Raw genomic sequence first — 25,716 nt, forward strand, 5'->3', positions numbered from 1 at the left:
AAGGATTCCCAACCAAGCACTGAGTGCATTAAGGGACATTTTCAGATGTTTGATTTTGTTTTGCTGTTATAAATCTTTTTTTATTACTTCGTCTGAGGAAATATTCTAATATTTTGAGATAGGATTTTTGAGTTTTCTTAAGCTGTAAGCCATAATCAGCAATATTAAAATAATAAAAGGCTTGCAATATTTCAGTTGATTTGTAATGAGTCCATAATGTGACTTTTTTTTATCACAATATTAAAATTTTCTGAGACAGTCCTGTAAATGTACATATAAAATTAACCATATAATATATATAAAACCAAAATAATACGTATAAAACCACAATTTATAAACTCCGTTTACAATGTGTATGTGTTTGCTATTTATATTGTAACTATTTTTGCATTTTAATTTCATAGGGCCTAGGATTCAGCATTGTTGGTGGCCAGGATTCAGCTCGTGGTCAAATGGGAATTTTTGTGAAGAGCATTTTTGCACATGGTGCTGCAGCTGCTGATGGACGCCTAAAAGAGGGTAACATTTCTCTTCCATATTGTTTATCCTGACAGAAAACGAACGAACAAACAAACAAACAAACAAACAAACAAACAAACAAACAAACAAACAAACAAACAGTAAGGCAAATTGTTACAAATCAGTTTTTGTATGCATGTATATATACATACATGCATACAAACAAGAAATACATGCGTATAAGAAATATATGCGTACAAAAACTATATGCATGCAACGAATATGTGCATACAAGAAACACATGCATAAAACAAATATATGTATATAATATGTGCATACAAGTAATACATGCATACAACAAGATTCAAGATTTAAGAGTTTTTATTAGCCATGTTTGAGCGTGCCAAACAGCCTCTGTTCAACATTTACGTACGTACATATGTACATGCATACATACGTAGGTACATGCATGCATACAACAAATATGCACCGCAACAGCAGAGCAGGAGCCATGACACGTTTATAGTAATCCCTCGTTTATCGCGGATAATTGGTTCCAAGACCACCCGCGATATGTGAAAATCCGCGAAGTAGTGTCACCCTCTCATTTTTAATATACATACATTTTTTTTGTGTATCAGTAAGTGTATATTAAACCATTTAAAGTTAAAGTCAAAGTTAACGTCCCAATGATCATCATCACACACACATCTGGGTGTGGTGAAATTTGTCCTCATTGCATTTAACCCATCCCCATGTGATTTTGATCCATCCCCTGGGGGAGAGGGGAGCAGTGAGCAGCAGCAGTGCCGCGCTCGGGAATCATTTGGTGATCTAACCCCCCAATTCCAACCCTTAATAATGCTGAGTGCCAAGCAGGGAGGCAATGGGTCCCATTTTTATAGTCTTTGGTATGACCCGGCTGGGGTTTGAATCCACAACCTTCCAGTCTCAGGGCGGACACTCTACTACTAGGCCACTGAGCTGGTAAGTGCATATGTTATCATTAGAACATTAAATAATAGTTTCAATAATGTAAATACTCTATTAATACGTAGTATAAATGACATACAGAAAATAATGTATAAATAATACAAATATAAATATGATAACTGTGTGTGTGAGTGTGTGTGTGTGCGTGTGCGTGTGTTAGGGTTTTTCAAATTATCCTTATCGTATGATTATGTTGGAATGCAACCGGTAATAAATAACCTACCTTGTCTCATCCTACACAAGGTCGTAAAACATCCCCTGATATGTTTTGACTAGAGCACAAGGGCTTCCTATTCAGTCTACTCTTACCCCCACTCTTTCTCTTAATAAATATGTCCTTGCAGTTGGGAGAGTCCCAGACTTCATTCCTGAGTGAACTCTCCACCTGCAGGTGTCTAAAAGAACTTGCTTGTCTCCCGTGTGGTTCTTGCAAAATAAGTTGGAGTGAGCAAATCTCTAACATTTTGGTGCCGAAACCCGGGCCCTCTCATACCCATCATCTGGCTCACGGAGGACGACACGCTGTACACCGTCGACGGGCCAGTGTCCACTAGCCGGACCTGGTAAAGAAAGACCTGGGAAGGAAATTCTTCGCTGGGCCAGCATCTTAGGTCTGCCTTCGTCTGACAGAGGTGGATTGACGGGACCCGGCAGTGCAACGAACCAGGGGACAAGTAAGTTAAAGGCCTGAAGTTGTGTGATTGTGTTGTTGTTTGTGAAACGCGTAAGAAGGTAGAAGTGCACAGGAATAAGTAAATTTTGTGGAAGGAGGGGGTGTTGTAGAGTCCCCCTCTGGATGAGGTGTCTCTTTTGGAGCAGTGGTTTTCAAACTGTTTTAAAATCTCAGTACCTCCGTGGATCATTATTTGACGACCACTGTTCTAAAGAGTACAACCTCGCGTTGGCAGGGCTGGGGACAAGGACTTTTGTCTTTAGTTCCCAGGGAAGGTGGGGGGTGTTGTAGAGTCCCCTCACTGGATGAAGCAGCTCCTTTTTTTTTAAAAAAGGAGGACTTCGCGTTGGCAGGGCTGGGGACAAGGACTGTTGTCTTTAGTTCCCAGGGAAGGTGGCGGGGTGTTGTACAGTCCCCTCACTGGATGAAGCAGCTCCCTTTTTATGCAGAAAGGGAGGACTTCGCGTAGGCAGGGATAACTTGTGTGATTGAGTGTGTGACTGGTAGGATAAATTGACTAAATAGCAGTTCTAGCATTGATCCACGGCAATAATACAGGCTAGTAATTTGTTGAAAGGTCAATTTAAACCTGCATTGAGGATCCTCAGAGACCTAATTAAATAAATAAGTAATCATACTAATAATAATAATAATATTTTTGAGAAAAAGAAATTGTATAACCTAAAACTACTAGAATTAAGATGGGAAATAAAAACGGTAAATCTCCACCTCTTGACGGAGATGAGAAGTACATGGCGAGTAGATTTCTTAATTGTATGCAATATATATATATATATATATATATATATATATATTCTGATTCTGATTCTGATTCTGATGCCGAAGTGGAAGAAAAAGTATGGCGTAGAAGGGAAGTTGAGAGTTGAAGTGTGGAAGATAGTAGTTGATGTTTTAGAAGAGAGTGTGGATAAAAAGAAAAATGGACTGAAAAAGAAAAGAAAAGAGAGAGAATTGGATTGTGCTAAAATGTGGTTGAAAGCTTCACAAGAGAGAAAAGAACAAATCCAAAAGACAGAAGATAGAAAGATGAAAGGTGATGAGGCTGAGACTATGTTTGTCAGGACGGAAGACAATGAGGCCACAATGTGCAGGCGCACTGCCGCGGCCACGGCTCCAGCCAAAACTGAAGGCGCAGCTCAAGCAGAGGAGCAAGAGGGGCCTTCTGCTCGTACGCAAAACTTGTATCCAAGCTTAACAAACCTTCAACCCCCCCCCCCCCCCCATATAACAGCAAAAGAAGTCAGGGTCACATTATTAGAAGTCCTGTACAAACAAGAAGTTTGACCACTGCTGCTAAATTTTCTCAAAATGTAGACAATGTTGATGTGTGCCCAATGATACAGGTGCCAAACCCTATTGTAGGGGCAAGCCAACCCCCACATACATATGTTTTCCGGCCATGGACTCTGGAAGAGGCAAGAAAAGCAGTTGAAGGGGTTACCCCTGTTGCTGAAGACCCAGATATATGGGCAGAGGACATGGCTGGAATTATACATTCCTATAGACTGAATGGACATGAGGCAGGAGAAGCTGCAATGTCCTCCTTGGGAAAAGACTGGGCAAAGGTTAGAGGAAATTATACAGGTAGAAATAATCAAGGGCCTTTTCCCTATCCCGTTGAGGGAAATCAATTGGGAGGGGAGTATGCAGCACAATGGAATGGTCTTGTGCAAAGAGTGCGAACTATATTTCAAAGACGAGCGAATTATGGTCATTTGGCAGGAATAAAACAGAAGTCTGGCGAAGATACTGATGATTTTCGTTTGAGATTTGAAAAATAATTCAGGGTGCATAGTGGCATCCCATTTAATGATACAGCTGAGAGTGCTTATCAACAACAGCTTAAAAATGCGCTCCTCACTAATTTCCGCCCTGAAATAGGCAACTGGGTGAGGAAACATTTGGTGGAAGTGGATGTTGCAAGTGTGACAACAACTATGCAATGGGCCAGACATGGTGAAAAAGTGATCAAAAAAGGCAAAGGTTCTGATGTATTTCATCTAGATAGTGATGATGAACTAGATGAAGATACAACAGTCTTCTTCCAAGGGTCCCAGCAAGGCAGAGGAGGTTGCAGGCCGCCATATAATTCAAAACCCCCACGAGATTCTGACAACTGTTGGAACTGTGGGAAACGTGGACACTGGTCAAAAGACTGTTTTAGAAAAAAACATAACCAATCAAAGGGTGGAGGAAGAGGCAGAGGAAAGGCCAAATTTTCAGCATGACTAGACCCCCCCCCTTGACCTTTGGTGCTCCTATAGAGGAAGAAATAGTAGATGTCCATACAGCATGGGACATTCTGAGTGCATTAAAAGAAAAAAAACATATGTTACTCTAAACATTGGAGGCAGTGGTGTCGAGTTTTTGTGTGATACCGGGGCTTGTAAAACCGTGATAAAAACTAAAGTCCCAAATCTAAAGGCCTCCCAAAATACTATTTGGGTGAAATCTGCTGATGGGCAGGTACACAAGGAGAGTATCTCTAATCCAGTTGAAGTGAGAGATAAGGAAACTGGAAGCATGGCTTCCGTTTCGATTGTCCTATCCCCAAAATGTCCCATGAACCTGTTGGGACGAGATCTGATGACTCGGTTGGGAATTGCAATAATTCCAGTAAAGGATGGCATGCGAGCATGTAGAGTGAGAGATGTGGACTCATATGCTGCACAAGCAGGTGAACAGATTTGCTGCTCCTATGCCATCCCTACTGAACGAAATCCTAAACTCCCAAGCAGATTGCTGAGTGAAGCTCGAAAACAATTGTCCCAACCTGAATCAGAAATGACTTGTAATGAATTACATGTCACCATGAATATTCTCACTGATCCACAAGATGACTATATTGAAAGTTTTCTCAGCGACACAGAAGTAACTTTAACAATCACTGCTATGTACACTGATCGCAGGTCATTTGCAGCTGCTGCTGTGCTCCTGCCCGTTCCTCAGAAAGACAGATACAAATTGTCGGCTGTACCCCACATCTCATTGTTTAAACCTCACAGTATAACGTGGGCAGATGTGAGTTCCCGAATTAAACTTGCTGGATCTGTGACTGATTATGAGGACAAAGGTGATGGGTGGAGCTACAGTACCAGTTGTGACGTGTGGAAGCAAACAGTGTGTGAAGTAGTTGTAGGCAGAGCAGGTGCTTGTGCGCTTCCCTGACTAGTTGACATTTATTTGAATGAAAAGGAGGAGGGGGAATTGGCTGGGCTTCCTGAAAATCCATTTCCCCAGTACAGATCAAACCAAGATCAGAGTGGCGTCCAAGAGTTAAACAATATCCTTTAAAACAGGAGGCAATGAATGGGATTGCCCCTGTTATAAATGATCTTTTGACAGGAGGAATCATAAGGGAGTGCTCGGATTCTCCTTGCAACACTCCCATTTTTCCAGTCCAAAAGGCCGACAAAATTAATTGGCGAATGATACAAGATTTACGAGCAGTGAATGATGCAGTGCAAACAAGAGCACCCAATGTGCCTGACCCACACACACTTCTGAACACTTTGAAACCTAATGCTGTGCTTTGAAACTAACTGTGTAAGTTTTTCACAGTAATTGATCTCAGCAATGCATGTTTCTCAGTGCCAATTCACCCAGACTCACAGTTTTGGTTTGCTTTTACCTTTAAAGGACAAAACTATACATACACCAGATTGCCACAAGGATTTGCTGATAGTCCAACTATTTTCATTCAAGCTATCATGGCCTGTTTGGCTGATTTTCAGATGTCAAACAAAAGCCAACTTCTAGTTTATGTAGATGATCTCCTGGTAGCCTCTGAAACTGAAGCTGCTTGCAAGGCAGACTCCTTAGCATTGTTACACTATCTCTGCAAAACAGGGAATAAAGTGAGCAAAAATAAGTTACAATGGGTCAGACAGGAAGTGAACTATTTAGGTCAGACTTTGTCGGCTTCTGGAAGACAGATACAAAGAACCAGGAAGCAGATTATTTCAGATACACCGAAACCTGAAACAAAAAAACAAATGATGTCATTTTTGGGGCTCTGCAATTACTGCAGAGCATGGATCCCACATTATGCGGAAAAAACACAACCGCTGCTGGATATTGTGCATGGAGTTCCCATGACAATGACAGAAAAAATCATGTGGACACCAGTAGCGGATGATGCTTTTGTAGTGCTGAAACAGGCTCTGATAGAAACCACAACTCTTATCTTGCCAGACTACAATAAAACCTTTGTGCAAACAGCAGACTGCAGGAATGGTTTTATGACCTCAGTGTTGCTGCAGAGTCATGGCAGCAAACTAAGACCAATTGCATTTTATTCAAAAAAACTGGATCCAGTGGCTCTGTCTTTGCCAGACTGTGTCCAAGCAGTATGCGCGGCGGCGCTTGCAGTGAGACAATCTGCAGATGTGGTGCTCTTTCACAAAATGGAGCTGCTGGTTCCATATGCTGTAGATGTGTTGCTGCTGCAAAGCAAAATGAACTTTTTGTCGCCAGCCAGACATCTGTCCTACACTGCTATACTTCTGTCACAACCACACATCGTGATAAAGAGGTGCACAATCCTTAACCCAGCAACGTTGATCCCGTTGCCAGGGGATGGAATACCACATAACTGTTTGGATGCTACAGAATCTACAGCTGCCCAGAGAAGATTTAAGTGACACGCCACTTGACAAGGGGGAAAAGTGGTTTGTGGATGGATCATGTTCAAAGGATCCTAAAGGAAACAATCAAAGTGGTTATGCAATTGTGAAATTGCCAAACCAGATTGTTGAAGCAGAGAAGCTTCCATACACCAGGTCAGCACAGGCGGCTGAGCTAATTGCACTAACAAGAGCTTGTCAATTAGCGGAAGATAAGGAAGTCACAGTATACACAGATAGTCAGTATGCGTTTTCTACTCTGTTCTATTTTGCGAAACAATGGGAGCGCAGAGGGATGACAACATCAACCGGTAAGCCGGTTACCCATGCCTCCTTGTTAAAAGATTTGTTGCAGGCCATTATTTTACCTGCTAAACTAGCTGTGTGTAAATGTGCTGCTCACACCACTGGCAGAGATGAAGTCTTAAATGGAAACAGATTAGCAGACAAAATTGCAAAAGAAGCAGCTGCAGGGAGACATGGCCATGAATTTTTTTTAATGGGTTCAGAGGACACACAACTCATAGATAAGACTGTACTGACAGATATGGAGGGCAATGCTCCGATGGTGGAAAAACGAATGTGGACGACAAAAGGTGCAATAGTGGATACAGATAATATCCACCGCATCAATGACAAACCTGTTTTGCCAAAATCACTTTTTAAGGCAGCAGCGCTTGTGACACATGGGCCTTGCCATGTGTCGACAGGAGGGATGAAGTCCATCATAGATCAACAATTCACTACCTTTGGTTTAGATGCTTACTTAAAACATTTTTGTAAAGCATGTCCTGTTTGTGTGAAACATAATCCACAAGGAAACATGAGACCTAAGAGAGGCTCATTTCCAAAACCCTCTTATCCATTTCAAAGCATGCATATGGATTTTATTGAACTCACACAAAGTGGACCTCACAAATACTGCCTAGTGATGATTGATGCATTTTCCAAATGGGTGGAAATAGTTCCATCTAAACACGCAGATGCCTTAACAGTGGCAAAAGCCATCTGCAAAACCATCATACCAACTCATGGCATCCCCCAAACCATTTACAGTGACAATGGTCCACACTTTGTGAACCAAGTTGTGCAGAACATGGCTGTACACCTTGGAATAACGTTAAAAAACCACTGTGCTTGGCATCCTTCGAGCGCAGGCCTGGTTGAACGGGCAAAATTTACCATCAAAAGCAGGTTGAAAAAATGCATGGAAACAACATGCAGACCTTGGCCAGAGTGCCTCGACTTAGTGAAGCTCTATATGAGAATTACTCCCACTTCCGAAGGACTAACACCTTTTGAAATCATACATGGGAGACCATACAGACTACCAGTGTTCCCTGCAGATTTGCAAAAACCAGACAAAGAACAGACCTTGGCAGATTATCTACCGTATTTGCCGGTGTATAGGTCGACTCGGTGTATAAGTCGACCCCCTAAAATTCGACGGAAATTTACGATTTTATGATATATCCTTTGTATAAGTCGAGCTCAATTGTTGCATTATATTAAACTTCAAAATTCAATATGCGAAATTTATTGACGAAATGTGTTCAAACTCCGGGACGCCGTGCGCATGCGGCTGTTTATAAGCACCGCGGAGGAGATCGCGGAGTCTCATTCGACTTCCAGCGGCCGGCAAGCTCGCGCACGCCGCCCGGCACCAACGGGAGGCCAGAAATAGCTCCAAGCTGAGCAGATCACCACTTTATAAGCACCGCGGAGGAGATCGCGGAGCCTCATTCGACTTCCAGCGGCCGGCGAGCTCGCGCACCCGCCCGGCACATCCGGGAGGCCGTGCGCGCGCACCAAGTGGTCGAAAATAGTCCCCCCCCGAGCGGATCGGCTGTTTATAAGCACCTCGGAGGAGATCGCGGAGCCTCATTCGACTTCCAGCGGCCAGCGAGCTCGCGCACCCGCCCGGCACATCCGGGAGGCCGTGCACACGCGGCAAATGGCCGAAAATAGCCCCCGCCGAGCGGATCGGCTGTTTATAAGCACCGCGGAGGAGATCGCGGAGCCTCATTCGACTTCCAGCGGCCGGCGAGCTCGCGCACCCGCCCGGCACATCCGGGAGGCCGTGCGCACGCGCCAAGTGGCCAAAAATAGCCCCCGCCGAGCGGATCGGCTGTTTATAAGCACCGCGGAGGAGATCGCGGAGCCTCATTCGACTTCCAGCGGCCGGCGAGCTCGCGCACCCCCCCGGCACATCCGGGAGGCCGTGCGCACGCGCCAAGTGGCCGAAAATAGCCCCCGCCGAGCGGATCGGCTGTTTATAAGCACCGCGGAGGAGATCGCGGAGCCTCATTCAACTTCCAGCGGGCCGCACACTCGCGCACGCCGCCCGGTTCAAATTTTCTAAGTGCAACGCACAATGAGATGCATGAGAAACGGCCTTGGTTACCATCACATTTGAAAGGATGAATACGAAGTTAAATTTTATGACTCGGTGTATAAGTCGAGGTCGATTTTTTTCGGTAGATTTTGGATCGAAAAAGGTCGACCAATACACCGGCAAATACGGTAATCAGGACGCTCAAACTGAAAGATGTGTCCAATGCAAATTTACTGCCGCCTGATCTCTCCCCCTCACAGGTGGACAACCCTATCAATCCAGGAGACTGGGTCTACATCAAGGTCATCAAAAGAAAGAACTGGGCCAGCCCACGGTGGGAGGGACCGTTTCAAATTTTGCTTGCTACTCCCACGGCAGTTAAGATTTCTCAACGGCCCAGTTGGATTCATCTCAGCCACTGCAAGTTGCAGAGAGTGCTGGACCCCTAATTCGGAGTGGTGGGGAAGCCTGACTACAAAGAAGTCCCATCGTTTAGGGTGAGGCGTCTCAATGTTGGTGAAGAATCCATTGATCCCCACTCCGCTAGGCGAGGGGATGTCCCGGTGTCTCTGCCATCCTAGTAGCAACGGGGCTCCATATGACAGATGGACCCTCTGCTGCGTTGTGGTTGGAGCGTGCTATGGTCTATTGACTCATCTGAACAGACCAAATGACAATGTTGCCCGTGGAAAACGATGGTCGCATGATGAGAACTTTGAGGACTGGTCATGGGACCCCAGAAACCCATACGAAACCAACACTTGGTACCGGTATGTCAAGTTTACTGTGAGAGCCCACACACAGGAGGGGTGTTATGTGTGTTCGAAAACTCCCCCCTTCCTCCACGCAAGTTCGCTTGGAGGCCAGAGCAATGAATGTCACTGAAGCAAACTGTATGGCATCCATGGGAGGAGTTGGATATCAGCACCGTGCTGTCACAGTCAGTGATGCCGACCCTTACCGCCCTGGACTTGCTGACGGTGCCTGTGATCAGCTATTCTGGACAAATCTCAATGTGACTGTTAGAGGACGAACAATACCACAAGTGGCCTACACAGAGAGACCAGCTGGAGTGAATTACACATGTTAAATCCAAGGTAACAGGACCCACGTCTGCATTAACGACGACTGCTCGACAGGAAGAAACTGGATGGGAGCTTTGGACATCACCGATGGGTGTCAAGATAAGAGAGCCATTTCAGGTGGTGAGGGCTCTCCAACCAACATGGCTACACCATCGAACGGAACATACTTCATACAGAATGGCTGGTGGCTTTGTGGTCACAAGGTTTATCCGATGCTGCCCGCCAACTGGACAGGAGTGTGTGCACCAGTGTGGGTGACAGACCACACCTACAGGATACGACATCATCAGCTGACAGAAGCACACAACTCTTCTGGACGTCGACGCAGGGCAGTTGCAACCTTCGATCCTCATGACCCTGTCTGGGGTGCAAACGTTCCAGACGACCATAAAGTATTGGGGTTGGGAAACTATCGCTCTTCATCGAGACACTGAACTATCGTTTTCAATCCTTTGTGAATCTCTCACTGCAAATCAACGATGGACAAAATAGAGAGATTCAGGCTATTAGACTGATGGTCTTGCAAAACAGGATGGTTCTGGACTTGTTGACGGCAGCACAAGGTGGTGTGTGCCACATCATTGGGACTTCCTGTTGCACATACATACCAGGAGAAAATGACACCCACATCAACGACGCCATGAATTCACTGAAGAACTTACAGCAGGCCATGTCTAATGACAAGGTCCCACAGCAGTTTGATTTCTTTTCGTGGCTATTCTCTGGCAACTGGTGGCAACTGCTTTTGAAATTGCTGTCTCCTGTGCTTGTTGTGCTGGTGGTGTTGTGCTTGTTTACGTCCTGCGTTATCCCATGTTTGAAGTCAAGTCAAGTCAAGTCAAGTTTATTTGTATAGCCCTAAATCACAAACAGTCTCAAAGGGCTTCACATAGCCAAAATTGACAATTATTCTCAAAGCATCCCCTGATCATAAGCTCCCAAAAGGGCAAGGAAAAACTCAAAAAAACCCTGCCAGGGGAAAATGAGAAACCTTGAGAAGGGACCACAGATGGAAGGATCCCCCTTTCAGGATCACCAGGTTGTAATGGATGCAGAGAGTGCACAAGTAATACATAATATGAAAATCAATGAAAAAAAATGGATGTCGGAGGTGCCCTCGATTGTCCTGGCAGTGTCCTCAAGGGGGCCGAGCCGCAGCTCCCCCATCCCGAACTGGTCCCCGAGAATCCAGCCAGCCGCTATCAGCTTTTGAGCCACCGAACCCCCTCCCCAGCTGGGGAGGAGGTGGGCAGAGAGAACAGAACAAACTCCGGCCAAATCGGCCATCACAAGTTAGTTAAAGGCCATCTCATAGAAATGTGTCTTTAAACGTGTCTTAAATGTTTCTACTGAGGTAGTAGTTCTAATATCCATTGGTAGGGCATTCCAAAGCTCTGGAGCCCGAATAGAGAATGCTCTAGACCCTGCAGACATTTTCTTGGCCCTCGGTATAACTAAAAGACTAGCGTTTTGCGAACGAAGGTTACGAGCCGGAACATAAGGAACGACTAGGTCGACGAGATATGAAGGCGCTAAGCCATGCAGTGATTTATAGGTTAGTAGAAGAACCTTGAAGTCACATCTTAAATGGACTGGGAGCCAATGTAATTTGGCTAATATTGGGGTAATGTGATCAAATTTTCTTGACCGTGAGAGCAGCCTCGCAGCGGCATTTTGCACTAACTGTAGACTTTTGATACTGGATTTAGGAAGACCAGAGAATAATACATTACAGTAGTCCAGGCGCGACGTGACGAACGCATGTATAATAGTTTCTGCATCCCCGGTCGAGAGGATAGGACGAATCTTAGCAATATTACGAAGGTGAAAAAACGCAATCCTGGTTATATTCTTAATGTGTTTTTGAAAGGAGAGCGTTTGGTCAAATATTACCCCGAGATTAGTTACCGTATCACTCTGAGTGATATTACGGTTATCTATAGTTATAGTGGTTTCCTTAAATAAATGTTGATAACGAGTAGGACCAATTATCAACATCTCAGTTTTATCCGGGTTAAGACGAAGGAAGTTGAGAGACATCCATTGCTTAATCTCCGCAAGGCACGCCTCGAGATTACAGCAGTCCTGTGGATCTGTCATCGATAACGGCATATATAATTGGGTGTCATCCGCGTAGCATTGAAAACTAATATTATATTTACGTATTATGTCCCCAAGCGGAATAATATAAATATTAAATAAAATCGGTCCGAGTACCGATCCCTGTGGGACACCACACGTAACATTATAAAGCTCAGAGGACGTATTACCATGGACCACTCGGTGCGTCCTGCCTGATAGATAGGAATTGAACCAGCTTAGTGCTGACCCTGAGATACCAACACAACTTTTAAGACGCCCTAATAAAATATCGAAGCCTACAGTTTCAAAGGCAGCACTAAGATCAAGTAGTAACAACACAGACGACATATTTGATTCCATAGCTATGAGGAGATCATTGGTCACTTTAGCAAGTGCTGTCTCTGTAGAATGATTAGGTCTAAAACCAGACTGAAAAGAGTCATATCGATTATTAGCGACCATGTAATCAATAAGCTGCTGTGCTACTACTTTTTCGAGAAGTTTTGCTATGAATGGGAGGTTTGAAACTGGCCTATAATTACTGAGACAGTCCGGGTCAAGATTTGCTCGCTTAAGTAGTGGTTTAATAATAGCGGTTTTAAAGGCTATTGGCACTATCCCAGAGGAAACAGACAGATTGATTATATTTAAGACGGACGGTCCTAAAATTGGAAATAATTCTTTAAGTAGTTTGGCTGGAAGCGGGTCGAGTAAACATGTTGTTTGTTTAGCCGTACTAACCAATTTTGTAAGCATTTCAAGGGACACGCATTTAAAATTTGAGAGGGTTATTGCATGATTCCCAGCGCTAGTAACCGGTGGAGCGATTGGCATGGTATTCTTGATCTCGTCCCTAATGGACTCAATCTTTTGAGCAAAAAATTTCATAAACTCGTCAGCTGAGTGGAAGGAGCTATCGGGGGTCGGCTGGCGCAGAGTTAGCTTTGCCACTGTATCAAATAAGTATTTAGGATTGTTTTTATTAAGATTAATGACTTGCGAAAAATAACGAGTTTTTGCTAAAATAAGCGCATCTTTATATTTCAGGAGGCTGTCCTTCCATGCCTGATGGAAAACCTCAAGTTTGGTTAAACGCCATCTGCGCTCATGCTTTCTACATAATTGTTTAAATGTACGTGTTTCATCTGTGAACCACGGAGTTGGCCATCTACGGCGAGTTTTCAGACGTAGCGGTGCCACAGAGTCGATGGCTTTTAATAATGTCACATTGAATTCATTTGTAAGATTATCGATAGAGCCACTGTACGCGGGAAACATGGCGGTTGCCGGCGACAGTAACTCAGATAGCGCAGTTGCAGTCATGGAGTTAAAATTACGGCTGCTATAATTCTGATTGCTCTCTTGTCTTTGACAAGGAACTAAAATTTCAAATTTTATTAAAAAATGATCAGACAGAACAGTAGTGTATGGCAGTACTGTTATATTTGAGGTTGCTAGTCCCCGGGATAATACCAGATCTAAGGTATTTCCATTCTTATGCGTTGCTGCCTGTACAGCTTGCGTAAAACCAAACGTATCGATTAAAGTTTGAAATGCCGAAGTCAGTGGTTCTGACGGTGTATTCATGTGGATGTTGAAATCACCCATGATAACTATATTATCTGCATTTGTCACTAGAGCAGCCACAACTTCTGAAAATTCATCCAGGAAGCCAGAGTAAGCCCCGGGTGGGCGGTAAATAACAACAAGATAGAATGACGGTAACGCAGTGGATCGCACAATGAGAACTTCAAATGTTTTAAATACGTGAATTGAGCGAGGCCTAAATCTAAGCTCAGAATTTGAGATGAGGGCGACACCCCCACCCTTTTTTGAGGACGAGCCACATGCGAGCTCACAAAATTTGGAGGCGAGGCCTCGTTAAGTGGCAGCAGTTCATTAGGTTTTAACCAGGTCTCGCAAAGACCAAAAACGTTTAGATTATGTTCCGTGATAAGGTCATTAACGAGAACTGCTTTCGTATGAAGTGATCTAATATTCATAAAACCAAATTTAAGTGTAATTGGTTGATCAGGGTGCGTATCTATCGAAGGATTTTTAAACGTGATGCGAGTAAAATTGTGTTCTCTAGGCCTAATATCACCTCTCAAAAGTTTATTAGGGCGGTGGGATGAAACGAGCGTGGGAATTTGATGATGAGTATTTGTTACACATGTAAAGTTATCTAAAACAGGCACCGTTTCATCAGCAAGACCGGTCGGGACGGAGTGATTGGATTTGTCTACTACCCCAGTAGAAAGTGTGTTTATGTGTACTGCAGCACTATTTAAACTGTCGCGCTCTAGTCTACACGAGGAGCTATGTGTATGCTGAAAGTCTAGCCTAGCGCTAGTTAACTTTAACTTAACAGACTCCAAACCCATCCTCACAGGTGGTCTAATCACCTGTGCCCTGGCCTGCTCTAAAGTGACCTGTCATGAGTGGCTCAAACAGTAATCTATATTCCTAGAAAGAGTGAAGGCGCCTTCACGGTTAGGGTGAAAGCCGTCCTTCCTCAGCAGGTCGGGGCGGCCCCAGAAGGAGAAACAGTTATCTATAAAATACAGTCCCTGCTTTTTACAGAACCCAGCCATCCATCGATTAAGGGAGACTAATCTACTAAACCTCTCATCAGTGCCTCTCCCAGGCAGGGGGCCAGAGACAAATACTCGATGCCGACTCATCTTTCTGGCAAGATCACAAGTCCTCACTATGTTTTTCTTTGTGATCTCTGATTGTCTCATCCTAACATCATTGGAGCCGACGTGTATCACTATGTCCGAGTAGCTAGTGTTGTTGGAACTACGCTGTTGACTAGGCCTATTGCGAGTCAGCTCCCTAAGATTAGCTTCTATGTCGGGTGCTCTGCCCCCAGGAATACCCATTACCGTGGCTGGATTTTTAAGCGTAATGTTGCGGGTAATGGAGTCGCCTATGACCAAAGTGCGAGGGCCAGTAGACCGAGATGACTTTGGACGGCTATGCGTCTTACCTGGCTCATCACGATTAGCAAGCCGCTTGGGGCTAATGCTAACCGGGCTAGCGGGCTGACTACAGCCCGCGTCTGTGTCCGCCGCAACTACTGTTATCGCACTATTCTGCTCTAACTGGCGGACACGTCTCTCTAGCAGAGACAACCTCTCTAAGAGGAGGGTGCAGTTGGTGCACGAAGCCGTACATACCTCTTTGTCCGCTGCCATACTTTGTGTCCGAAGAGCGACGATCTGTCAGAACAACCCGGTCTGTGTCGAAGTTTGTGTCCTCTACTGTAGCCCAAGTTCATATACAACTTCTTAGAGATGACGGATGTGATGACGATAATGAAACGTGGATTGCGTAGATGCTGTTCTGTTGAGCATGTTTTACAGAAACTTGATGACCATCGAAAATGCCTCGCAAGTGATGGATACAATGATGTACTGTTTCTGTGTTTTTGTTTTTTTATTGTTAGCATTCTGGTCGCCTTAGGCAAAGGGGCCGTGTAAGAATTTTCCTGCTAATAACATTTGGCCGGCAGGTTTTTCGCTTACACAATAAGTTTGATCTGGGGTATCAAGGTAATGCCTCATCTTCACTGGAAAGTGTTGCTATCATTGTTTGTTGTTTTTTTTATTTTTACTATTCTTCTTTCTTCATTATACATATATATGTGTGTGTTTTTTTACTTGTCTTTGTTGTTTGCGGTGGCATAATCATATGATAAAACAGGAGGGAGATGTTAGGGTTTTTCAAATTATCCTTATCGTATGATTATGTTGGAATGCAACCGGTAATAAATAACCTACCTTGTCTCATCCTACACAAGGTCGTAAAACATCCCCTGATATGTTTTGACTAGAGCACAAGGGCTTCCTATTCAGTCTACTCTTACCCCCACTCTTTCTCTTAATAAATATGTCCTTGCAGTTGGGAGAGTCCCAGACTTCATTCCTGTAGCGAGTGAACTCTCCACCTGCAGGTGTCTAAAAGAACTTAAAGTCCCAAAGTCCCAATGATCATCGTCACACACACATCTGGGTGTGGTGAAATTTGTCCTCTGCATTTAACCCATCCCCATGTGATTTTGATCCATCCCCTGGGGGAGAGGGGAGCAGTGAGCAGCAGCGGTGCCGCGCTCGGGAATCATTTTGGTGATCTAACCCCCCTATTCCAACCCTTAATGCTGAGTGCCAAGCAGGGAGGCAATGGGTCCCATTTTTATAGTCTTTGGTATGACCCGGCTGGGGTTTGAACCCACAACCTTCCAGTCTCAGGGCGGACACTCTACTACTAGGCCACTGAGCTTGTCTCCCGTGTGGTTCTTGCAAAATAAGTTGGAGTGAGCAAATCTCTAACAGCGTGTGTGTAACATGTAGATGTAGCTAAAGTATACATCCTGTAAATATGTTTTTAGAACTATTATTATAACTTTTTTATAACAAGGTACAAGTGTACATACTGTAAATATGTTTTTAGAACTCTTTTATTATTATACGTACTGCAATTGTGTGGGCACTCCCTGCCTTCAGCTGTCGTGTGGGCAACCTTCATGCCAGCGTCCTGGTTCTCGAACAAATCGGAATTTGAACGAAAAACTTTTGTGCCATAATTCCTCAATGTAGAAGTTTTATTTTGAATTTTTGATGGTTTTTTTAATTTAGAAAAAAGATCTGCGATATACTGAAGCTGTGATAAATGAACCGCGATGTAGCGAGGGATTACTGTATACTTTAAAATGTTTAAAAAAAAATGTAAAAATACAATAAAGTGTTTGAAAATAAAATTATGAAAGTCTTGTGCGGATGCCCTCGCGCTGGTCCGCGAGGGTGCGTCAGCACGGCAAGACCAGAGCCGGGGCACGTTTACACTTCAAAATGTTTAAAAATAAAATGATAAAAGTCTTGTGCGGATGCCCTCACGCTGGGCTGCAGGGGCGTGTCAACCCGCCAAAACAGCAAGAGCAGAGCAGAGCCGTGACAGGTATACACTTTGTTAGAGTTGTGCACACTCCAACTTATTTTGCAAGAACCAAACAGGAGACAAGTAAGTCATTTTAAGCACCTGCAGGTGGAGAGTCCACTCGTCGCTGTGTGGACAGCGATGATCAAATGAAGTCTGACTCAGGCCTCTCGCAGAAGCATTTTATTGAGAGAAACAGAGTGGGGGTTCAGAGTGGGGGTGAGAGTAGACAGGATGGGGCCGAAGCCCCTGGCCTGCTGATCAAAGCACAGGGGGTCTTTCACGAAGTTGTGTAAACAAAAGAACTTTGATTGCTTCCTCTGCAGCTAGTCAATCAGTTCAAAAGATCTTAGCACTTTGTTCTACTACTTTTAAGACAGGACAAGTGAGTTTAATTATTACAGGTTACATTCCAACATAAGCATAGGATCAAACTAATCTATCAACCCTAACACACTTTAAAATGTTTAAAATTATAAGTCTTGTGCAGATGCCGTTGCGCTGGCAGAGAGGAGCCTGACACGTTTACACTTCATTAAAGATTCATAAAACTGTTGTGTGGATATTGTAACAATAAATTTATATAAATAAGAATGTTTCTGAAAGTCACTTTGACTTTTAAATTTTTACAAAAGTGTTTTGAAATACAAAAAAAAATGTGTTTAAAAAAACAATGAAGTGTATAAAACTACAATAAAGGTTCATAAAAGTAATTTGTATTGCAACAATATATTTTCTCTACATTGCGGATTTTCACCTATCACGGGTGGTCTTGGAACCAACTATCTGCGATAAACGAGGGATAACTGTACAGTGCTCCCCACACCTCCACACAATAGGAAAGAGACGGTAATACCAGTGTACAGTACAGTGTGTGCATACAATTGTGATTTAAGATACCTTTAATTTCCCCCAATATCCCAACACGTGCAACTTTAGGTCTAATGTAATTTACTTGTGTCACGGATCGGATGGAGCAGGGCGACCAAATGCAGCTTGGACCAGGGTTTATTGGAGAACTCAAAGACAGACTCGGAAAACTGACATGACTTAACAAAATAACTAGAGGACTAACCGACAGGGACGTGACACAAAGGACGTGAAGACATTACGACAACAACAACACAATGATCTGACGGGGAGTGAGGGGCAGACAGGACTTAAATACAAAACACGAAACACGAGGCAGGTGACCACGCTTACATTGTGTTAGGTCTAAGTACCATAAGACATTATTTTATACACTGAAAGAAGAGGAGAAGACAACCAGTATTCCTTTTGCTCGCGAGGAGAATTCCGTAGAAGGCCCAGTTACAGTCCTCCACCAATTCTGGACTCCTCTATCTCCTCTTTTTATTTTGGGTTGCACTGGTTACAAGAGGCGTTGCTACAGTAAAAGGAGGGGTGATTGTGGCTGTAGCAACGCTGATTAGCTAGCTAACAATGTTGTGTGGTGTGAGGCTGCATGGCCTTGGCGATTCATGATCCCAGGAATGTAGAGTCTGTTCTTAGGTAGTTGGCAGCCTCGTTCTCGGCTGCGATCTCCAAACCTGGATGCCGTGTCCCTGTAAAACAATGCTCTAGACTTTCTTGCTACGTTTCACAGTAATAATGATGAGTGAATTGTCATGAAACGGATGGAGCAGGGTGACCAAGTGCAGCTTGGGCCAGGGTTTATTGACACTAACAGACTGGGTAAACTGGCGTAACTTACTAACAAAGTCAACCACAGAAACTGAACAGAGACGTGAGACAAAAGACATCATGACATTACCACACAACAATCCGACCGGGAGTGAGGGGCAGACAGGACTTATATACACGACAGGTAACAAGAGGCAGGTGGGAATAATCAAACTCATCATGGGCACACAGGAAGGGAGGGGCGAGCACACAGACAGAAACCAAGACACCCGACACTTAGTGGAACAGCTGGGCGTCTTCAATTCAGTGTTTCCCAACCTTTTTTCATTCATGGCACACCTTTTCATTGGAAAAAATCTCGCGGCACACCGCCAACAAAAATCTGTTAAGCTCCTATATTAAAATCAGTTATATTACAACGAAACACGTAGAGTCCTATTCCTATATATATATATGGAGAGTCGAACAATTTAATAGAAATAAATACTAAATATTCTTTAAATTGTATTCCTTTTTTTAAATAAAAGTGATGGATACAATGATGTACTGTTTCTGTGTTTTTGTTTTTTTATTGTTAGCATTCTGGTCGCCTTAGGCAAAGGGGCCGTGTAAGAATTTTCCTGCTAATAACATCTGGCCGGCAGGTTTTTCGCTTACACAATAATATTGATCTGGGGTATCAAGGTAATGCCTCATCTTCACTGGAAAGTGTTGCTATCATTGTTTGTTGTTTTTTTTATTTTTACTATTCTTCTTTCTTCATTATACATATATATGTGTGTTTTTTTTACTTGTCTTTGTTGTTTGCGGTGGCATAATCATATGATAAAACAGGAGGGAGATGTTAGGGTTTTTCAAATTATCTTTATCGTATGATTATGTTGGAATGCAACCGGTAATAAATAACCTACCTTGTCTCATCCTACACAAGGTCGTAAAACATCCCCTGATATGTTTTGACTAGAGCACAAGGGCTTCCTATTCAGTCTACTCTTACCCCCACTCTTTCTCTTAATAAATATGTCCTTGCAGTTGGGAGAGTCCCAGACTTCATTCCTGTAGCGAGTGAACTCTCCACCTGCAGGGGTCTAAAAGAACTTGCTTGTCTCCCGTGTGGTTCTTGCAAAATAAGTTGGAGTGAGCAAATCTCTAACAGTGTGTGTGTAACATGTAGATGTAGCTAAAGTATACATCCTGTAAATATGTTTTTAGAACTATTATTATAACTTTTTTTATAACAGTTTTTTTTTAAAAAGGTTTTAGACCAGGGGTGGGCAAACTTTTTGACTTGCGGGCCGAATTGGGTTCTAAATTTTGACCGGGGGGCCAAACCAGGAGCAGTTGGATGTAGTGTTTGTGTGAAGTAATAGAAACGACCTGTAAAGGTCATTGCATAAAAGATTTGGGCCTTTAGTAGGTAGTAACGCATGGATATTCAAAAAAAGTTTTTTGAAAACAAATGCATTTATTAACAACATTAAAAAAATAAACATCCCTAAAAAACTGCTATCAGTGATTCTCATAAAATATGACACTGTTATTATGAAAAACAGTCTCCATCACTTCAGTGCCCGCAGGTCAGATTAATGAAAGATGTATGTTTATCTTATGAGATCACATCAAACGGCAAACATTCTGACCAAATATATAATCTTGAAGAATCGGTGAAAGCATACACCCCAATAAAGTACCGTATTTGCCGGTGTATTGGTCGACCTTTTTCGATCCAAAATCGACCGAAAAAAATTGACCTCGACTTATACACCGAGTCATAAAATTTAATTTCGTATTCATCGCTTCAAATGTGATGGTAACCAAGGCCGTTTCTCATGCATCTCATTGTGCGTTGCACTTAGAAAATTTGAACCGGGCGGCGTGCGCGAGTGCGCGGCCCGCTGGAAGTCGAATGAGGCTCAGCGATCTCCTCCGCGGTGCTTATAAACAGCCGATCCGCTCGGCGGGGGGTATTTCCGGCCACTCGGCGCGTGCGCACGGGCTCCCGGATGTGCCGGGCGGCGTGCGCGAGTGCGCGGCCCGCTGGAAGTCGAATGAGGCTCAGCGATCTCCTCCGCGGTGCTTATAAACAGCCGATCCGCTCGGCGGGGGCTATTTTCGGCCACTTGGCGCGTGCGCACGGCCTCCCGGATGTGCCGGGCGGGTGCGCGAGCTCGCCGGCCGCTGGAAGTCGAATGAGGCTCCGCGATCTCCTCCGCGGTGCTTATAAACAGCCGAACCGCTCGGCGGGGGCTATTTTCGGCCACTTGGCGCGTACGCACGGCCTCCCGGATGTGCCGGGCGGGTGCGCGAGCTCGCCGGCCGCTGGAAGTCGAATGAGGCGCCGCGATCTCCTCCGCGGTGCTTATAAAGTGCCGATCCGCTCGGCTTGGAGCTATTTCCGGCCTCCCGTTGGTGCCGGGCTGCGTGCGCGAGCTCGCCGGCCGCGATCTCCTCCGCGGTGCTTATAAACAGCCGCATGCGCACGGCCTCCCGGAATTTGAACACATTTCGTCAATAAATTTCGCATATTGAATTTTGAAGTTTAATATAATGCAACAATTGAGCTCGACTTATACAAAGGATATATCATAAAATCGTAAATTTCCGTCGAATTTTAGGGGGTTGACTTATACACCGAGTCGACCTGTACACCGGCAAATACGGTAATCAAAACGGCAACACGGTGAGGGGTATCTCAAAATCAGAGCAGAGTTTTAACTCACAAACACCTGGTAACAGAGGTGAGGAAACGGGAAACACTTCCTTAAAGTAAGCCTTAAGAATTTTACAGGTTAAGATTAGTCACAAACAGGTGGTGCATCAATGTCCTTGAGCATCCTGCATTGTTTGAAAATGAGAATGGTCGCTAGTTTCAATCCCTGGTATTTGTACAGCTCATATTCAAAATGCATTTTTTTACAACAAACTTGAAAGCCTCCCCTTCATTTTCAGTGGGAACAGTGTTGTTGGTCTCCATTTTTTTGCTAGTGTGTCATAGTCTGGAATAAAATTTGTTGTGGCAATTCTTAGGAGAGATCCGAGGTGTTGGTCCGTTTACCTATATTTGTGACGGGTTGATGTTGATGTTCATGTGGCTGAACGTCACGTCGCGTACGTCGAGCCAAATTGGCCACTCTTTTTAAACACTCGGCACTCAGTGTCCACCTTGCTTTTCCTTGGGCGACTCATTTTAATGGAAGGATTCCAGGGCAGGGTAAGGTTTGTGCGTGCGTGGCTTTAGCGTAAAACTGTATCCGAAAGCTCGGCGCGCAAATTACAAGAATGCTGTCGTTACAGCCCACGCTCTAAATTCGGCCCTGAGACAAATAGAGCGCGAGTGCGCCATTTCCGTACTACTGAGTACGTACACGCACTTGTGAGTGTGCACCGAGCTTTCTGACACGGCTTCCGGTAGTAAATGCGCAGGCGAGTGGTTCCCCATCTACTGGGGAAACGCAGTCATTGCAGGCAAAATGACAGAAAAAAAAAAAGTTTAATAATACAATTTATTTAGGGTTGGCGGGCCGGATTAAACGGTCCCGTGGGCCGGATGTGGCCCGCGGGCCGTAGTTTGCCCATACCTGTTTTAGACGGTGTAAGAAATAAATTATTTAAAGTGATTGTGATTAAAATAAAAGAATCAACGTGATTTTGTTTACTGTTTTAGACTAGGTCTATAAATATTGCAACAATAAGAACAAAGTCACTTTTAAAGACGCTCTGCTGTTCTGACAGCAGCTGAGTGGCTATCACAGTCATGGAGTCTCGACTTGACTCCTTATTTTATGTATGTGAAAAATAACCAATCCAGGTTCTCCGGTTGAACTGCATTCTCTGATTTCCATCGGACCAACCGTCATAGTGTCTGTCACTGTTAGCAAAAGCACACAGCAACACACACATAAACTGAATATGTGCCGATGCAATACAATCATATCGACACAATATGAAATCTCAAGATTCTCCGATTCTCCACACATGCACGATTAGCAAGTGGCTGACCAGGCCGTGCGCGAACTGACCAGTGGTTTGGCGATCCTGTTTACAATGCGCTCCGTAATTAATATTGGACAGTCCCACGGCACAGCTGAACGTCTCTCACGGCACACCAGTGTGCCGCGGCACAGTGGTTGGGAAACACTGTTCCAATTGACTTGACCCATGTCCTCTCGTGGCCAACAAGAAACACTGTGTTGGAAATTTCAATGCATCTGGACTTAAATTTCTAAATCTATTCTACCGTTTCTACTTCGCGGATTTTTGTTTTTCGTGGGTGTTTCTGGAACGCATCTCCCGTGAAAAATGAAGGATCACTGTATGTTGTCAATAACTTTTATGGGCAGAATTTCTAGGCTTGGCTAAGGCATTGAGGGTTTGGCAGCCTCAGGAGCATATCTGCTTTTTTTCAGATGATGTAGTACTGTGGGCTTCTTCAAGCTGTGATCCCCAATTCACACTGGAGTGATTCACAGCTGAGTGTGAAGCAGTTGGGATGAAAATCAGCAAAACACTGAGACCATAGTCCCCAAAGAACAAAAGCCCGGATACAAGGGGCCGAAATGAGTTTCCTCTGAAGGGTGTCCATACTCTCCCTTAGAGATGAGGTGAAAAGCTCGGTCATCCGCGAGGGACTCATAGTCGAGCCGCTTCACCTTCACGTTGACAGAAGCCAGATGAGGTAGCTCAGGCATCTCATTAGGATTCCTCCTGGATGCTTCCCTGGGGAGGTGTTCAGGGCATGTCCCACCGGCAGGAGAACACGCGGGCGACCCAGGACACGCTGGACAGACTGTCTCTCAGCTGGCCTGGGAAGAGATTTTTAATTTTGGGTGACGGTCCGAGTTCCACTACATTAGCATTGGATTTTGTTGTGTGATCATTTTGTGATCCACTGTATTGTACACGTTAACTGTATACAGTACAGTACTTGTAAAAAGACAAAAAAAAAAATGTATATATATAGTGATGTTAACTGTATTAATTGAAATCTGTATTTATTTTGTTCTTTTTTTACATAGGAGATGAGATTCTGGAGGTAAACAGAGAGTCTCTCCAAGGAATGACACATCAACAAGCCATCCAGACTTTCAAGGTTCAATCAATGGTCTATTTGAATTACAATGTAAAACATCCGATTTTAAACAGGGGCGTAGCCAGATATTTTTTCATTCTGGTGTCCATTCTGGTTTTCAAGATGGTGGCGCGTGCACACGCAGCGGCCACTCTCTGTTCCGTACGGTGATTTGTTCGTTTAATGAGTGTTTGTCCGACAGTCTTATGTGTTCGTCTCGTCGTGCTATATCGTGCTACAAGTACAGCAGGCAGGTTCTGCTCGACATCGGCAGAAGTGGGTTTTGTGGCGTTCTGGACTTTGAAGCGGAGACATTAAAGGTGCTCGGACTGGTACGTCCTGAAACGTCGCCGACCTCGCCCGGTTGGGAGCCGTCGGAAACGGTGTGCGAGGAGGCAGAAGAGGGGCAAGCGCGGAGGCGTTCGGGCCAGACTGGCGGCCAACCCAGCTCGCCCGGCGATGCCTTCCATTCTTCTGGCGAATGTTCGATCGCTGGACAACAAAATGGATTACGTTCGCCTGCTGAGGTCTACGAACCGGACGGTGCGGTACTGCTGTGTGCTCGTGTTCACCGAGACCTGGTTGACTGACAACACTCTGCCGTGCGTCTGGAGCGGCTAGCGTGCTATCGGGCGGACCGTGCCATTGTACGAGGGGGAAAGTCGCGAGGAGGTGGAATATGCGTCTACATCCGTGAAGAATGGTGCCGGGACTCTGTGGTGGTATGTAAGCACTGCTCGCCACTTGCGGAGTTTGTGATCATCAAGTGCCTTCCTTTTTACCTGCGGAGGGAATTTACCGCGATTCTGCTAGTCACGGTGTACATCCCGCCTTCCAACGTCGAAGGCGACAGGATCGCGGCGCTTGGTGAACTGTACCAGGCTGTCAGTGAACAACAGACAGCGCACCCTGACGGTTTCACCATCTTCGCTGGAGACTTTAATCATGCCAACCTGAAGTCTGTTTTCCCGAGGCTTCACCAGCATGTTACTTTTCCGACACGTGGAGACAGCTTCCCGGACCTAGTCTACTCTGCACATAAGGGAGCTTTCAAAGCCACCCCCCCTCCCCCATCTTGGGCTTTCTGACCACCTCACCGTTTTGCTTTTGCCCGCATACAGACAATTGGTAAAGGCATCCAGGCCGGTTCGGAGGCGGATTTGGGTGTGGCCTGAGGGTGCCTCCGTTGCACTTCATGACTGCTTCGACACCACTGACTGGGACTTGTTTAAGCAGGCGGCCACCTACAACGATCGGACGGACATAGAGGAGTATACTGACTCTGTTTCCTCTTACATCGCGAAGTGCATCGATGATGTGACTCGTTCAAAATCCGTCGTGACTCGCGCGAACTGGAAGCCGTGGCTGACAGGGGCTGTCCTCAGACTGTTGAGGCTGGCTTGAGGACAGCGAGGGCCGACCTGTCCCGAGGCATCAAAGAAGCGAAGAAGGCGTTCTCGTGCAAGGTCTCCACCCACTTCAAGGACAGCAAGGACGCACGTAGCCTTTGGCGGGGCATTCAGACCATCACGGACTACAAGCCCGCGCCGAGGAGCTGTGAGGGCGATGTCCGTCTGCTGAACGATCTGAACCGCTTCTTTGCTCGCTTCGACGCCCAGAACAGCACTTGCCCGCTGAAGACCACTCCCCCCCACACGAGCAGCCCTTGCACCTCTCTGCCGACGGAGTGAGGAGGGCGCTTGCCGCTATTGACACCCGTAAGGCGGCGGGCCCTGACAACATCCCAGGTCGAGCGCTGAAGGACTGCGCTGGGGAGCTATCGGGTGTCTTCA

The 25,716-nt window shown here is 45.0% G+C and overlaps 1 protein-coding gene across 1 annotated transcript in view; it reads left to right on the forward strand.

The window, feature by feature from the left end:
- The window catches only part of LOC125993649 (PDZ domain-containing protein 2-like), a 135,696-nt gene that overhangs the window by 84,137 nt on the left and 25,843 nt on the right, over positions 1 to 25,716 (forward strand). The window contains exons 5-6 of the mRNA XM_068650096.1: positions 405 to 519; positions 23,871 to 23,944. Coding sequence (XP_068506197.1) covers positions 405 to 519; positions 23,871 to 23,944 — 189 coding nt within the window. The remainder of the gene's footprint in view (positions 1 to 404; positions 520 to 23,870; positions 23,945 to 25,716) is intronic.

Source organism: Syngnathus scovelli, chromosome 3 (assembly GCF_024217435.2).
Source record: "Syngnathus scovelli strain Florida chromosome 3, RoL_Ssco_1.2, whole genome shotgun sequence".
NCBI classification, from domain to species: Eukaryota; Metazoa; Chordata; class Actinopteri; order Syngnathiformes; family Syngnathidae; genus Syngnathus; species Syngnathus scovelli.